Below are 16,938 nucleotides of genomic sequence, written 5' to 3'. Positions count from 1 at the left end.
TATAGCTGACCCCCAATGTTTTCACCCATGTCGGGGGGAGGTGCACTATTTTTTTTTGTACGGTAGTGAGGCTCTGGACTAGTCGCTTTGCAGTTGTCCATGTCCAGAGAGCGACTGAGATGACTTGAATTGAATCTTGGTTTTAAAAAAAAAAACATTTTTACGTTTTACATTATAGTATACGTTTTCAAAGTCAAGAAAACATTTAACAAGTATCAGGTGGCGGTGCATTCCCAATAGAAAGCAGTAACACAAGACACTCAAATGGAGCAAAACCAGCTGACTCTTAGGAAAGCTCTGGGAAATGACGGCTGTTTTTAGGCTCTAAATACATTTAAAATCTAAACTTGAGCATAATTGTCCCTTTGTGCGTCACCATTTGAGTGAGTGAGTCTTGGACTAGGCGACATTTAAAATTGCCAAAGATCAAGGTAATTTAAATGGGCAAAAAACTGGCAAGGGAATTTCAATGATTCCCAATGTATTCATCCAACCGGCCAACTCTAGTTCACGGTTGTGTTTTATCTGTTGAACCGTCTTACTCTTTTATTGGGTTTTTTTTTACCATTTTCAGAATAACCAATAATCGCTACTGCTGCTGTTGTTTGGTTTGTTTTCTGCAGGTTCACTCTGGTCCAGAAACACACTGTGGAGTTCAACCAGGTGGCCATGGCCAACTCCGAGGGGTCAGAGGTCATGCTGAACAGAGTGATGACCAAAGACAACATCGGGGTGGCCGTTCTGCTGGAGGTCGACAAAGACATGTTCTCTGGCGGTAAGGAACCCGCAGTAGTTCCTGCTAATCAGCTGGTCTGGACTACGGTTATGTGTGAAACATCTGCCACACGCCTCTTACTTCAGACCTGTTTTAAAAGAGCTATACAATAATTCATGCATCATAATGTCTTTAAATTTGACCGCTTTCATGCAAGAAGATTACAAGCTAAAGCCTCTGAAACATGATCTAAATGCTGGGGATCATGGGACACTAAAACTCTCCACCTGAACCCATACTGGTGAAATTAATGGTTGGGTTAACGGCAGTTTAAGGCAGGGTGACCCACTTCACCTATTCAGTGGTAGAGGAAAGTGTGGTTTGCTGCCTTTTTTAAAATGAAGTATTAATTTAAAAAAAAAACACACAATTAAACAATTAAATGAAGATGTGCAAAGAATCCAGGCAAACCGATATCGCTCTAAATCTAATCAGGAACACACACACACAAACACACACACACACACACACAAAATAAAAAAATAAATAAATCCTGACTCCCATTCCTGATTAGAAGAGTGAAGAAGAACTGATGATGCTGAGCAGTTTGAGTGATGGAAAAGTCAATTAATCAGTGAAAACAACAGAAGAGAGCAGAGATCAGTGTTGGCCCTGAGGGGGATTCCTGCGCATTCATACGTATATACCGTGCTCATTTATCGCAATACGTGAAATTACAATGAGTTAATCCATTCATTTCAGTTAATCCTTTCATTTCATAATTTATTCAGCATGAATTACACAGTACTTAATGAATATTTTAGCAGCAGTCGGAGGGTGTAATGACATCCTAAACGGTCAACATGCAAACATACAAATTGCTTTCAGCTTCAGTCTGAGAGAATGTAGTCGGTCAAAAAATGTTGTGTTGATATTTTCCCACACACTGCAGCCTATAATACACATCAGTTAGTATGAATAGTGTTTGGTTTGTGTTTGTACTGAGCCGTCTTCTGACATGACAGCCTGGGTGGGGAATTTCCACCAGCCATATGAGGGATAATTTACAGCAAGCGTTCAGTATGCGATTTGTGTTGAGGTCTTGAATTTTGCCATAATGACCCGACTCCATGCACACTATCAGCTGCCTATACATTATCCTGCTTATTACAAGGCTATTTACCAAAGACATTCATCTCATATCACACAAAATATGATTTTATTACAAGCTAAAGCAATTTACTAGCTTTGGCTAAAAAAAACTGTAACCATAGCAACGTCTGTAGCTAGAATCCCTGGGTGACATTGTAACAGAACTGTAACCATAGCAACGTAGACATCCCGTAAGATTCCTGTTCAGCGTCTGACCAACAATCAAAAGTTTTAAGGTTTGAGGTAAGACTGGAAAAAAAAAACCATGTTTCGCCTGCAGTAACTAAGCAGTAACGTCTTTTTACCACAAGGTGTCGCTAGTTCATTTGATTAGAAATCAACAAAATTGACCAGACTTCTTGACTGCGGAGTCGGGATGTGAGACTGTCCGGTCTGTTATGAGAAACGACAGTCTGTTCGGTCTGGTATTCAGAAATTACAGACCTCAGAATGCGTTCATTGGCCAATCAGAATTGAGTATTCAACAAAGCCGTGTAATAAACACTGGTAAATTATGACTGGATGGTACTGCATGTTTGAATACACCAGACACTTTGGCAGGTAAACAACCATCAATTGGAGGTCTTATTTTGTTCTACAAAATCCAGTTGGTGAGTGAAAGTGGCTGCTGGATTTTGGATGTGTCAGACACTGTGGCTGATGGGTAGTGGTGGAAAGTAACCAAGTACATTTACTCAAGTACTGTACTTAAGTACAATTTTGAGGTACTTGTACTTTACTTGAGTATTTCCATTTTATGCTACTTTGTACTTATACTCCACTACATTTTAGAGGGAAATATTGTACTTTTTAGATTTGCTTCACGTTGACAACTTTAAAATGCTGCTTACATGTACATGTATGTCAATAAATCAGTATTAATATTCCAATAATTTATGAAATATATAACTCTCTAAATGGGGACAGTTTGCATAATGAGTACGTTTACTTTGATACTCTAAGTACATTTTGCTGCCAATACTTATGTACTTTTACTTAAGTAAGATTTTGAATGCAGGACTTTTACTTGTAATGGAGTATCTTTACATTGTTGTATTGCTACTTTTACTTAAGTAAAAGATCTCAGTACTTCTTCCACCACTGGTTATGGGTAAACAAAAGTTTGTTACCTGTTTCATAAACCTTCTCTGCTCTGTTTGGATCACATAACCAATATTTGCCAGTAGGTGGCAGTTCCTTCCTGAAGCGCTAAGTGACATGCAGGACAGCCGCTCCTATATTTATAACTTCTCACACTTCATCAATGGGGTTTTCATTTTCACTCACCTTTTACAAATCCCACTCTTCCTTTTCACTCTTACTCTTCTTTCATTGTCTCAGTACTTGGGGCTTCTGAAATTACATCACATCTCTCTGCTTGTCTGTAGCGACACAGAATAGTAAAGATGTTGTTTGTGTCTAATATTCTGGGGTGAAATGATTTTAGAAGTCATCTGAAGTTTCTGTTTCTCACCTGTTAAGTAGCTGTTAAGTTTTCTTCCTTTTTAATTGTTTTATCAGTTAGCACCCCCCGCATGAATCATCTGTCTATTCAGGTATTGGGTAATATAATTTTCCCTCATTGTGTAAATCTCACGTCTTGTTTTCACTCTTAATCATCCTTCACTGTCTTTATACTTGGGGCTTTTTAAATTATGTAACACCTGCTGCCAGCTTCTCTATAGACGCAGACAGTAGTTTCATTTTCACTGATCTTGTGTGTCTTGCTTTTTGGTTTGAGATGTTTTATAAACACTTTTGGGTTTCTTCATCTCACCTGCACAGTTTGTGTTTGTTTTTCTGTCTTTTATTAGCATTTTTACCTCTTTTTTACAATGTGCAATTAAACTAAACCTGGTTAAATCCCACCCTTCTGTTTTGCTCTTAGTTGTCCTTTTGTTGGCTAGATATGTGTGTTTTCTATAATTCCATCCAGTTTCTTGTGTTTCCAGGCATGAAGCCCCCTCAGGAGCGGCAGCTGATCCTGGTGGCCAACGCCCACATGCACTGGGACCCCGAGTACTCGGACGTCAAGTTGATCCAAACCATGATGTTCCTGTCGGAGCTGAAGAGCATCGCGGAGCGGGCCTCGGGCTCCGTGGCCACCGGCTCGCCCACCTCCGACCCGTCCTCCATCCCCATCGTCCTGTGTGCTGACCTCAACTCGCTGCCCGACTCTGGTAGGACGGCCTGCAGAAACCTCTAGAAACCTCTGTCACGCTTCAGTCACGCTCGATCTCTAATGCGGTTATGTTGTTCAGAGTTCTACGCAAAGATCCTGAGGCTCTAACTGGAGAAAAATAGTTATTGATTAGTTTTGCAATATGCATTTTCATGAAATGTATGTTTTACTAATGAAATGCTTTCATCAGACACTTGACAGAGAGCTGGCAAACAACAGAGTACAACAGCGTTTGGTTTAGTTCACACATGCCTTGTCAACATGCTGCACATGTAACACCTGCATCACAATGCAATGATTCAGCAGCAACTGATTCCCCTGTTTAAAATTAATGAAGTTCAGTCAGAGAACAACACATTCAACACATTGATTGTGATCAGTGGGTTGCGAGGGCCTCACCTGTCTAGGCAGTCTGGCACTGGAATACTGTTGATATCTAAGGGTGGGTACTAGGGTCTGTACTACTTAAGTAATGTAATGTAATGTAATGGGTACATGGCATGATGGGAAAATAACAGCAGCTACCAACCAACAGCTGGTAAATTCTACCTGTGACTGGTCTACTGGTTAAATAGTCAAAGTAGCTAGTGAATTTGGGAATTTACTAGCCAATGGGCCTGCACACAGAAGAGGTACTTTGTTGCCCGGCAACTAGTCTGGTAGTCTTGTAGCACCCATGGTTTCCCACAGGAAATGTGTTAGTCAAGGTGGTAGTGACTGACTAAACTAAATGTCAGTAAATGACGCACGCACAATTTTTTCTAGCTGCCATTTTTGTTTTATAGACAAGGGAAAATGAACTCTGTTAAATTAGTTTGCATTGGCTAAAGAAGTATAGCAGTAAGTGCAGAGAGAAAGGCTGTGTGAAGTCATGGTGGCTTGAGAGAGGTATTAGATATTATGTAATGCTGGTATTATGGCTTCAACTTTAGCTTAATTAATTAACTTTACTTGCACATAGTTGTAGCTCCCAAAATGATCTGCTCATTGGTGACAATAATATGCTCACTGGTTGCAGTGTCACGTTTAGCCAGCAGATGTTGCAGCTGGATGCTGAGGTCATCATTTCCTTGGTCTCAGTGAAAATAAACACATAAATAATGGGATTTGGGAGGGCTTTACAATCAAGGCGGGGTGTTTCACTGCGGGAAACCCAGATTACCGTTCCCCTTGTGTCGTCCAGGTGTGGTGGAATACCTGAGCAGTGGAGGTGTGGCCGAAAACCACAAGGACTTCAAGGAGCTGCGCTACAATGAATGTCTGACCAACTTCAGCTGCAACGGCAAGAACGGCAACTCAGACGGGAGCATCACCCACAACTTCCAGTTGAAGAGCGCCTATGAGAATAATCTGATGCCTTACACCAACTACACATATGACTTCAAGGTAAACTTCCTCTAAGTGTTGTGCAATCCCTAATAAATACTTTTGTGTTTGGGGCAATTTGAGAGTTGCGGGGGTTCAAACAAAGAGATACTTACACATCCAAAGGGGCTCAGGTACACTGCTGTGTTAAAATAGTGTCACACTACCTGTATGTGCATTTGCATACAGTTTTGATTCTACTTTCTACTTTCTGGGTAATGCAACCATTTGTTACACAGATGTGTCATTTCTAGGTTTTGTTTTATTTCCTTTTTGTTTTTGCCAATTTGTACATCAGTAGAAATGGACTACCTCTCCTTTTGACAGTGCATGATAACCTTCAGCCCTAAAGGGTTCTATGGTTCCTTGAAGAACCTAAAGGGTTTGAAGCCTAAAGGGGTTTTCTACTGGGGATCCAGAAGGTGCTTATTAGCTCCCTGTGGAACTCAGATGAACCCCCAGTGAAGCCCTAGAGTGTCTACTTGGGATTTTCCTTGCAATCTCTGCCGTGTGCCATTAGTTATACAGATGCATCATTGCTGGAGGGTTTTGTACTTTTGCATGTTAGTAGAAACAAATAACCTTCTCCGGTGGCAGGGCGGCCTAACTGTTAGAGAAACTACCATTCAATAGGACAACCTGGGTTCAAGCTCCCACGTCGGCAAGCATCTGCACTGCCAAAGTGTCCTTGAGCAAGACACTGAGGTCCAGATTCACTAAGATTTTTTTTGTGCTTCAGTTGCTTGAGCTAAGAGCGTTGATGTTTCATCTTATTCACTAAGGAATTTATGGAAATCAAGTTGTGGTGCAAACAAGACCTTGAACTGAGCACTGTGCAAGCAAATTGGTTCAGTTGTAAAACTAATCCACCAATCCATCACCAACCTGATCTGATAGGAGATTCTACAATGGAAAATCCTCTCCCTTGCTTCCTGACTTGCTGGCGACATTGCCCATATGTTGTAGCAGTGATCGCAGCCGTTCTGAATGGTCAAACACTTTGTACAGACTTTATGCCTCCTTTAAAAACATCTTATATGCGCTGCAGTAAATATGGAAGTTGGTGTTGCAAAGTGTGTGAATTGGGCTCAAACTACGCCCAGATTTTTCTGACCAGTGCTATTAGGCAAACTTTCCACACAGTTGGTCAACAGCATGGCATCCTGATTTGATCATTTTGGTGATGGAACTCGCACTCTTCCTGCACAAACCTTTAGTGAATATGGGCCTTTTTGGACATGATGTGTTCTCACAGTCAATCTTAGGGATTTCCATTTATTCTCATCGGCCAAGTCACCATCTGATACATCCTCGCGGGGCTGGGCGATATATGGTTGAAATCAATATCATGATAATCATAAGGATTTTTCTCGATATCAATATATATCACGATATGGTTCATGTATGCAAAATCACGTTAAATAATCAAATGAATGTTCATCTCATTGAACCGAATGGTAATGTTAGGTGTGATGGCAAACAAAACAGAAATATTCAAATAATATTCCTACCATACCTCATTTTATAAGAGTTTTTTTAAAATTTGCTTGCCATCTTCAATTTAGACAGCAGAAATGTGTCACGATATCAAAATATCTTCATATCATCACCATATGATTCCACTGAAAGATGATAAACGATAATATTGAATTATCGCCCAGCCCTACATCCTCGGTTCTCAAGTAAACTTCTCTGATCTTTATCCATCTCCGGTGCTCTTTTGTTTTGGAATCATACTTCTGCTGTTAGATATTACTTCAAAAGCATCATGGAAGACACAAGAATGCACAAAAACAAAAAACTGAGAAAGACCCAGAGTTTCCCTACGGGGATCAATAAACTATCACACTACTTTGTAATGATCATCTTTCTCTCTCTCCTCTCTCTCTCTCCTCCCTCTCTCTCTCCTCTCTCTCTCTCTCTGTCGGCAGGGCGTGATCGACTACATCTTCTTCTCCAAGACCCACATGAGTGTTTTGGGCCTGCTGGGGCCGCTGGACAGCCAGTGGCTGAGTGACAACAACATCACCGGCTGCCCCCACCCCCACATCCCCTCGGACCACTTCTCCCTGCTGGCCCAGCTGGAGCTGCACCCCCCCCTGCCCCACCCGCTCAACCCCCTCAACGGGCTGCACCTGCCGGTCCACAGGTAGTGCAGCCCGAGACCCCTAACCCCCCCCCCCCCAACCCACCCACATCCAAACACTCTCCTAAGACCCCCCCTCCCCCAGTCCCGTCCCTCTGCCTGTCCTCCTGCAGGACCCTGTACAGTCTACCGATCACATTTAAACTCAGACCGACCCCCCCACCCTCCCGCAAGGAGTGAAGTATTTGCCCATTGTTGCTCCTTTTTGTGTTTTTGCACACTGTAATGTATTTTTTTCCTCCTCCCCCCCCCCCCCCCCCTTGAAAGGCTTGATACCAAATGGAGGGCTTGGGATGAAGTTGCTTTGGTAACCCCCATGTCAAGTGTTTTTGCCTTAGATATGATCATGACAGCTTGTAGATTCTGCTCCTACAATGGCAGTCCTTAACTAATATTATTTTTCTTTTTTTTTCTTTTTTTTGTTACTAGAGAATTCCACTACACTTCACATAAATTTCAAATGATCTGCATTTTATTTTTATTTGATTTTATTATTTTTTTTCTTTTTCATCACAAGCCTGTTGAATTCTGATCTTATTCGAGCAAGGTAACATGGTAACATAATTTTAACACTGCGTCACACTGTGTTAGTGTTAAAAGTATGGTAACATGATTATTGAACACTACATCGGTATGTTCAGTTAGGAAATTAGAAATGATATATATATATGAAATATGAAATGATCTGATGTCCCAGCTGTGGGCTTTGTAAACCTTCCCAGCCGCACTAATGTTGATTACGCATTGGTACAATCCTGTTTGGACATTACTATGCTGCTACTGCATTCACTCATATGATTTTTTTTTCCTATTTTGCCAGTCTTTTACCTCTCAGCATCTCTCTCAAGTTTGGTTTCAACCTGTTCATGCTCACTTTATTTTGAAAGATGAGTTTGCTGCAGCATTATAAAGTGTCCAAACAATCGTTTGACCCTAAAGAGTAGGCTCTTAACCTAAAATCCAAAATTATTATTAGCATTATAACCAAATTATTCTTCCCACTAATTGAGTTGCTTTGAAAAAAATGACATAATGGATGATATTTATTTGCAACACACCCTGGCAATCACTAATAGTATGCTTTAGGTCTTTAGCTTTTGAAGCAGTGCTTTTTAACACCTGCCGTCTTACTGGTGGATCGTCCTGTTTCCCAGCACCTGACTGGCCAAAGAGTCTTCCCAGGATGAATGACACGCTCTGTCATTGTGAGACTATATTTATTTATTGATATCGGAAACAATTGAGAGAGAACACTTTCTGAGGAGAATCACCTAGTGATTTCTGACCCAGAGCCGAATGTATTACCGAAGGCCCACCATGAAATTGGTTGTGAAAGCCTTTTGGTGCCAGATTCCCGTGGTCTCTAAACTTAGTATATTTGTGTGTTACATGACTGACATTAGTCTGACTAAAAGTGATAGCCCTTTATTTAAGTTGTAACTCAGGGCTATACTATGCATTCAGAAGTACCTCTCAAACGAAAGACTTTTAGAGTCGTGTCCTACGTGCAAAACCAAATAGGAAGCTATTGCTTTGAAAATACTTTATAAGCACAGGTCTGTCCAAGTGACTTGGATAATGTATGTATGTTACAGATGTAGTTGTTGTAGAAGTCCCATATCTTACTGCATGTTTGCTAAAATTACTCCTGCACTTTTGCTCCATCCCCAAGAAGAATTGTTTGGAAAATTGAAGTTTGGCTCTTTTCAGCCATCAGAAGGGACGAGGAATGGTCTGGTAGTCGGTGCAGTTGGTTTAGAGACACTAGAGTTTTGTTTTACAATGTTGTTATTTGGTTCTGCTGTATGACTTGTGAAGAAAGCCTTGTCTGCAGTATTAATGTGGGATGGACAGGAGAAACTCGTGCAGCGGGACTTCGACAGCAGCTACCGCTGTACACATACACTTGTAGTGTTCAACATATCTGGCACACGTTACTTTACACTGTAGTGCCTAGTTGGTGGATAATTAACTAAGCCCTGACTCTTTGAGACTGAATTAATGTATTGTAAAACTTGGCGTTTGCTCTGTTCAGTATCTGAAAAAAAAGCCATAATTTTTGGGTATGTGGTGTCAACACAACACGGCACAATGTAAACCCAGCTTTAAGCCGCAGTCAACCAACTCACCTGGCCTCAGCAGTATCGGCTTTGCTTCATTTGCACATGATTTGACGCTAATGGGTAACGCTAACAAGTATGCCTCCATGGTGTTGATGAAGTCAGCCTTTGTGAGCATTTTGAGGCCTATACTTCACTCCTAAATTCATTTCATGGGGTATTCTGATTTGTATGACAGTTGTACATAAAGAGAAATTTAATTGTCTTTGGTGACTGGGCGTCCTTCACATCTGCGAGGGGAATGTACCATTCTCCGACAAAGGGGTGTTTTTTTTGTCACAAATCAAAGATGTACGTGGTGTTGTACGTTTTTTTGCCCAGTGCACTAAGCGGTCATATGTGAATACCCACCTTCCACTTGTCTCCAATATTCTTGTAGAGACCCAATGTCTCCGTCGAACTTTGTTTTTGAACTACGGGCATTTTCTGTCTCTAACTGAAATGCAGTCTTCAATTGGTACTTTGTACAATTCAGTATTACCAAGTTTTTGAAAAAAAAAGAAAACAACAGATAAATGTTCTAGATTTAAAAGCAAATTGTCGTGATGGCTTTTATTTCTCCACCGCAAAATCTAAACGTCCTCTCAAAGCTGCTCTCGCTCTGAGGCGATGCTTAATCTAAATTCTGTTTTGGTTTGTTCCTCTTTCCAGCTGATGATGTTTCCCTCTTGAGTTTTCCCCAAAAAAGGATTCCCAGATCCCTTCCACTTCCACATCTCTCCTCACACACATCATCCACAACTTCCACAGCCAGTTCTCTTCCATGAGAACATCCGACTACCAGTATCTGCAGGCATTTGACCTTTGGGTTTTTTTTTTGTAGAGCGCACCTCGCATACTTTTTCTACAAACAACGTGCCTAGTTTGTACAATTTCTCCAACAGCAGCACTGCCCATGAGACCAAGACGCTCAGAGAGTAACCCAGCGCCGTCGTCCATCCATCCCTCCATCCATCCATCCATCCATCCATCCATCCATCTCTCCATCCTTCCCCAACCATCCCACCCTGAAACCAACCTTTGGGGATGAGATCATGAGGAATTGAACCTGGGGAATTGGACTCAAGTTATCTCGTTCGCCTCAGAATGGGTTCCAATGAGCCTCGGTCACAGCTTCCTGTGAAACCAGCTTTTTTGTACCCTTAAGGTCAACGACAAATCATCCTCTGTTTGCCATATTTTCTATCAGCGAGGCTACCAGATCCACATCGATAGCTGAATGTCGGTGGGCGCACTACTGTGTAGCAAAGCATTGGCAAGAATGCGAACTCTCACCTGTGTAGTCGATTGTTTTCCACGGTGAGTTTTTGTAGTTTCCCCTGCAGAGTGCTCGCTATATCTTCCACAGGATTACCATGACCACCATCGCATGCGATTTTTGAATGTAAAAAATCCTGTTGTTCAATTTTTTTGGTTGTAGTTTTTTATGAGTTGTGCATTCAGGTGAACTCAGTAGACTCATTACAGCGAGGTGGTTGCTGCATTAGCTTGTTAGCAAAGTCTTCGGTGGCCAATGAGACGCCAAGCCACCTTAGGGGAATGTTGAGGTAAAGAAGAGGCTCATCTGTCAAAACGTTTTGTATTTGCAGGTAGCCTCTGTCAGGTGATCCTCCACCTGCTCTACCCATGAATTCTACTGCCTCCAACAAGGCCAGGTTGCTGCTTCTACCCTAAGAAACATTAAATAAAGGACGCTGGGTAAAACTCAACAATGGCTTTATTCCAGTGTATTAACTTGTGTGTATTATCATGAGGAAAAACAGTGTACTCCAAAGTACATTATCTGTCTGGAAGATTTTCAGTAAGTCCTAGCACAGTATTTTTGTGCATTTACAATTCTTACAGGTTAACACACTGGTTAATTTGCTGGAATAAGGCCATTATAAAGTAAACTGATACCTACCATGAGCTTTGCCCTACAAAGGAGAAAGGCAGTAAATTCAGTTGTGATTTGTGACTATGATTTCTCCGGGGGTTTTATTTTTGTTTGTTGGTGTTGGACCATAGGAGAATAAAAGAATAACCTTTTACAAGTCAGTTGGCTGGGCAGTAAAAAAAAACAACCTTAAAGCCATTTTCCTCAGTTTCACTCTTGGAGCAGTTACTGCCTTTACTAAGTAGCACAGGAAGAGTGCTGCCTTGCCTTCAGGATTGTGTTTGGAGGATACTGCATCTGTACATTCAAAAAAGTAAAGAGGGCAAGTCTTCCTTGAATCCAAGGTTCTCAACTGCTGAAGAACTAAATCATTTATTTTTCTTGGCTAATTCCTAGAAAAATAGTTTCATATAGTTTTCAGTTGCTGTCTTTTGCCTTTGTGCAGCAAAGCTGTTTGTTCGTGTTTAGTAGCGGCAGTTTAACTGGGCGAGGATCCTCAGCCACCAGCAGTCACCAACAAAGGTGCTATCTTTCTCCAGAGGTTTTGAAATAACTGCACTTAACCTGTATTTAAAAACCATGTCATACTTGTTGGCAGACTCTAGACCAGTGGCTCTCAACGATGTATCATCGAGGCCCGAGAGTCTGCAGGTTTTCACTCCACCAAACTCCACCGCAGCATGATTTTACTGAGTTGTACCTTCTACCACAGAGGAGGAAACTAATCGGTGAAATCAGCTGCTGTAGTGTTTGGTTGGAGTGAAATCCTGCAGATTATTGGGCCTCGATGCCTCATGGTTGAGAACTACTAACCTAGACAGAGCGGGCTTTGTATTGTGGAAGCCAAAGTGTGCATTTTTGACATTTAAATGTCAATGGTGCTAAACTGCGGTGACCCAAACAACGCCTGCGAGGAAGAGTGGAAGTGTGTCAACCGTAGGTGGCGGTGCTGACTTTGTTGTGTTCTTCAGACAAAAAAATGCAGAAGTAGCCGCTGTAGAAGTCCCATTTATTTTCTGTGTGGTATCTTGGTTGAGTCACTGCTGCACTACGGCTCAACGATTGGGGAAAAGTCGAGCTGTGCTCTCTTCAGCCACTGAATGCACAAGGAAGAGTTCCAACGCATTTATTTGGAGGAAAGCGGTGGAAGAGGCAGGATAAATGCATGATGGGAGACTTCTGCAGTGGTTACCGCTGTATTTGTTTTCTGAGCAGTTATTGTACACCTCAGTTGAAACCATACATGCTCAACAGCACTTGTATCATCTCTCCACACCCCCACTCTCCCACCTCCTGTAGGCAATAAAAATGTCATTTTTGAAGAGTCCTCTTGTTTGTGCTCTTTTATTTTCTTGTGCGATGACAAATCATGAATATGATACAGCGATTACAATACAATACAAATCATGGATACAGGGATTACAATACAAATCATGTATGCAATACATGCATTCAGCACATCTTGGATACAATTTGATGCATATTTGTATAAAGTAAAAGAATTACTGGAAGCACTCTTGCAGTAGTCATTTGTATAATGTGACAGTACAAATACTACATATTGTATTTGTAGTATTGTATTTGTTTATAGCAATGAAATGGTAGCATAAAAAATTATAAACACTTTAAAATGTCTTATTCCAGAGTATTAACCTGTGTAAAAGTATTAAGACCATAGTAATGCAGTGTAAGTACTTAATGAGAATCTCCCTAACACATTGTGTACGTTATGTAAGTTTCTAATATATATGGAAGATTTTCATGAAGCACTAAGACAGTATATTATATACTTATGAAGCGTTTCCACAGGTTAACACTACAAAAGACAATGGATATTGGGCATCGAAGCAAGCCATCGACTGAAGGAAGTAAATGTTATTTTTTGGACTTGTAGGCAGCAGTGGGCGTCACAGTGGTAGAGCTGGTGGTGCTTTGATGGCTCCTGTAATTTAAAAAAAGACAAAGAAAAAGTTAACAATCTTAACTCTCTGTGGCACCAAGGTGACTGCTATTCTTACTGGGGTTCTAGATAAAAACAGTAGTACAATCATTTATCAAAAGCAACAGAAAAACATTACCTCTGCATTTCTGGGAACGATCTGAGAAATGCTTTGATCCATCTTGGCTTTGGATCGACACAAACAACCTTGCCATTCCTCTTGGTGACTCTATGGAGAGAAAGAGGGATTAAATGTTAACAGTGGATCACATTGAACAAGTGACTCACCACTGACTTTCCTAAAGCTCATTTTCTTACACTGAAGCATTTAGCTAACACTCTCATCCAGAACGACTGACTGTCAGAGTTACAGTGTTCTGACTGAATAGCTGTAAGGAAATGTTCCTGTGACCCTAGAATCATCATGCATGATAGATAGACAGAGCAAGGAAAGGAAATTAGAGCCGAGGAGAGGAGACAGAAAGGATTTTTTTGACATTTGACTTTGCAGAGACATTCATTTGATGTAACAGTGAATGACTAATGCTCCCCATACTCCAGTCTCTGTACATCTAACTCTCCAGTCTTGCTGTCCTACTTACATGATTTCCACCTGGCGACAGTGTCCTCCAGCAGGCATCAACTCCAATTTCTTGATGGAGCGTCGAGGGATGGGGGTGGCGGACGTCTGTCTGCAGCGGCACCTCAGCTCCGACATGGAGGGAACCACTGGGAACAAGTTTAATTTGATGGTTTGGTGGTTAAGAACGGTCTAGCTTTGTTAAGCCTTCAAATGACAACTCATTTTAAATCAGAATCGATTCAGTAGTTGGCCTACCGCAAGATATTCAAATCAATATTTCAATGTAGATGAGGAATTGAAAAATATTTTTTTGGGAAAAAAACAGCTGGTTTAGCTTATGCTTTTCTATGCAAACGATAACCTTTTTATGTTACAATTAATTTTGTTAACTTTAGATTACTAAATTTTAACCCTTATTTTGGTTTATGCCCATAATAACATTATTTTTTTTATTTTTTTTGTGTAAATTGACCAGTTTTAACGTTGAACTATGATTGTTTTACTCTTTCTGTGAAGCACCTTGAGATTTCGTTGTATTTTAAAGTGTGCTATATAAATACAATTCATTATTATTATTATTAGATGCAAAAATACAAAAATGAGAGAAGAAAAGAAATACAAACTCTAAAAATAATCTAATAAAAAAAATCTAGTTTCAAAAGTTGATTCTGAAGCTAGATTGCTAAACAGGCCAATGTCGTTATGGGATTAAATATCTTGAATATAAGATTAAAATGTGTCACCATGTAGAACGAGGACGCAGCAGAGAGTCAGTGCAGCCAGCAGCAGCGGTTTGGTCGGCATCTTGATGGTTTCTTTTGATGTTTCAGGACCAGTGAGGATGTGAGAGTCTGACAGTGAATGGAGTAGATGCTGTTTATAAAGCTGCAAATAAGGAAGTGTGTAGGGGGAACCCTCCACCTCCTGCAGAAAAAAAAGAAAAAGAAAAAAAAAATCAAATATTGTGGCATCCTGATTATTTTGGGGTTTTTTAGAGCTCCTAATGTATGAGTTAAAGTTGGACTTTCCTTTTAATGACCTATTTTCAGTGTTTCATCTACCAGCCATTCTCATCACTCCAATCAGATGAATAATATGTATTGATTCATATTAGTTTTGGCAGCACAATTCTTGGTTTCTCAACTAGTGAGCGGGTTGTTTCAAGCCAGCAGGGTCAGCCTCCAGTTAGCCTGTTGTTGGGATGGGTGGTGAGGAAATCATTGGTTGAGATGTTGTAGGCCAAGTGTAAGTCTAAGGTTCACACCAACTCTGCAGTGTTTTCTCATATAGTTGGTTGGTTTGTCCAGGTGGGAACGAAGCCATGTGACCCTAACCCCATCCATCCATCTCCATCCTTCCCCAACCATCCCACCCTGAAACCAACCTTTGGGGATGAGATCATGAGGAATTGAACCTGGGGAATCGGACTCAAGTTATCTCGTTCGCCTCAGAATGGGGTCCAATGAGCCTCGGTCACAGCTTCCTGTGAAACCAGCTTTTCTATCAGCGAGGCTACCAGATCCACATCGATAGCTGAATGTCGGTGGGCGCACTACTGTGTAGCAAAGCATTGGCAAGAATGCAAACTCTCACCTGTGTAGTCGATTGTTTTCCACGGTGAGTTTTTGTACGTACCCCTGCAGAGTGCTCGCTATATCTTCCACAGGATTACCATGACCACCATCGCATGCGATTTCTGAATGTAAAAAAATCCTGTTGTTCAATTTTTTGGTTGTAGTTTTTTATGAGTTGTGCATTCAGGTGAACTCAGTAGACTCATTACAGCAAGGTGGTTGCTGCATTAGCTTGTTAGCAAAGTCTTCGGTGGCCAATGAGACGCCAAGCCACCTTAGGGGAATGTTGAGGTAAAGAAGAGGCTCATCTGTCAAAAGGTTTTGTATTTGCAGGTAGCCTCTGTCAGGTGATCCTCCACCTGCTCTACCCATGAATTCTACTGCCTCCAACCAGGCCAGGTTGCTGCTTCTACCCTAAGAAACATTAAATAAAGGACACTGGGTAAAACTCAACAATGGCTTTATTCCAGTGTATTAACCTGTGTGTATTATCATGAGGAAAAACAGTGTACTCCAAAGTACATTATCTGTCTGGAAGATTTTCAGTAAGTCCTAGCACAGTATTTTTGTGCATTTACAATTCTTACAGGTTAACACACTTGTTAATTTGCTGGAATAAGGCCATTATAAAGTAAACTGATACCTACCATGAGCTTTGCCCTACAAAGGAGAAAGGCGGTAACTTCAGTTGTGATTTGTGACTGAGATTTTTCCAGGGTTTTTGTTTGTTAGTGTTGTACCATAGGAGAATAAAAGAATAACTTTTTGCAAGTCAGTTGGCTGGGCAGTAAAAAAAAACAACCTTAAAGCCATTTTCCTCAGTTTCACTCTTGGAGCAGTTACTGCCTTTACTAAGTAGCACAGGAAGAGTGCTGCCTTGCCTTCAGGATTGTGTTTGGAGGATACTGCATCTGTACATTCAAAAAAGTAAAGAGGGCAAGTCTTCCTTGAATCCAAGGTTCTCAACTGCTGAAGAACTAAATCATTTATTTTTCTTGGCTAATTCCTAGAAAAATAGTTTCACATAGTTTTCAGTTGCTGTCTTTTGCCTTTGTGCAGCAAAGCTGTTTGTTCATGTTTAGTAGCGGCAGTTTAACTGGGCGAGGATCCTCAGCCACCAGCAGTCACCAACAAAGGTGCTATATTTCTCCAGAGGTTTTGAAATAACTGCACTTAACCTGTATTTAAAAACCATGTCATACTTGTTGGCAGACTCTAGACCAGTGGCTCTCAACGATGTATCATCGAGGCCCGAGAGTCTGCAGGTTTTTACTCCACCAAACTCC

At 41.1% G+C, this 16,938-nt stretch overlaps 2 protein-coding genes across 2 annotated transcripts; one reads left to right on the top strand and one right to left on the bottom strand.

The window, feature by feature from the left end:
• Nucleotides 1–623: 623 nt before the first annotated feature.
• Nucleotides 624–7,567, top strand: LOC139638397 (CCR4-NOT transcription complex subunit 6-like; the record flags this gene model as incomplete). The annotated part of the gene is made up of 4 exons (XM_071512525.1): nucleotides 624–775; nucleotides 3,820–4,047; nucleotides 5,233–5,435; nucleotides 7,346–7,567. Coding segments are annotated over 4 exons (805 nt in total), but the record flags the coding sequence as incomplete, so codon positions are not given.
• A 5,597-nt stretch (nucleotides 7,568–13,164) lies between these two features.
• Nucleotides 13,165–14,892, bottom strand: LOC139638398 (interleukin-8-like). Its single transcript, XM_071512527.1, has 4 exons — nucleotides 14,822–14,892; nucleotides 14,098–14,224; nucleotides 13,635–13,724; nucleotides 13,165–13,498 (listed from the first exon to the last, which is right to left on the bottom strand). Exons 1-4 carry the CDS (start codon nucleotides 14,880–14,882, stop codon nucleotides 13,432–13,434), a joined length of 345 nt encoding a protein of 114 aa, XP_071368628.1. The 5' UTR covers nucleotides 14,883–14,892; the 3' UTR covers nucleotides 13,165–13,431.
• Nucleotides 14,893–16,938: the final 2,046 nt, after the last annotated feature.

The sequence above is a fragment of the Centroberyx affinis genome, unplaced genomic scaffold (genome assembly GCF_046629955.1).
Source record: "Centroberyx affinis isolate AG114_WGS23_722 - 3 ecotype Tasmania unplaced genomic scaffold, CSIRO-AGI_Caff_v1 ptg006330l_1, whole genome shotgun sequence".
Lineage (NCBI taxonomy): Eukaryota > Metazoa > Chordata > Actinopteri > Beryciformes > Berycidae > Centroberyx > Centroberyx affinis.
This window is presented reverse-complemented; position numbering and strand designations above follow the sequence as displayed.

What these genes read in the sequence shown, in the direction of transcription:
- LOC139638398 (XM_071512527.1), bottom strand. Translation starts at nt 14,882, where the DNA reads ATGCCGACCAAACCGCTGCTGCTGGCTGCACTGACTCTCTGCTGCGTC. An exon ending in CTGCGTCCTCGTTCTACATG is followed by an intron (nt 14,225 to 14,821) that starts GTGACACATTTT and finishes ACTTGTTCCCAG; the next exon opens with TGGTTCCCTCCATGTCGGAG. An exon ending in TCGTTCCCAGAAATGCAGAG is followed by an intron (nt 13,499 to 13,634) that starts GTAATGTTTTTC and finishes TTTAAATTACAG; the next exon opens with GAGCCATCAAAGCACCACCA.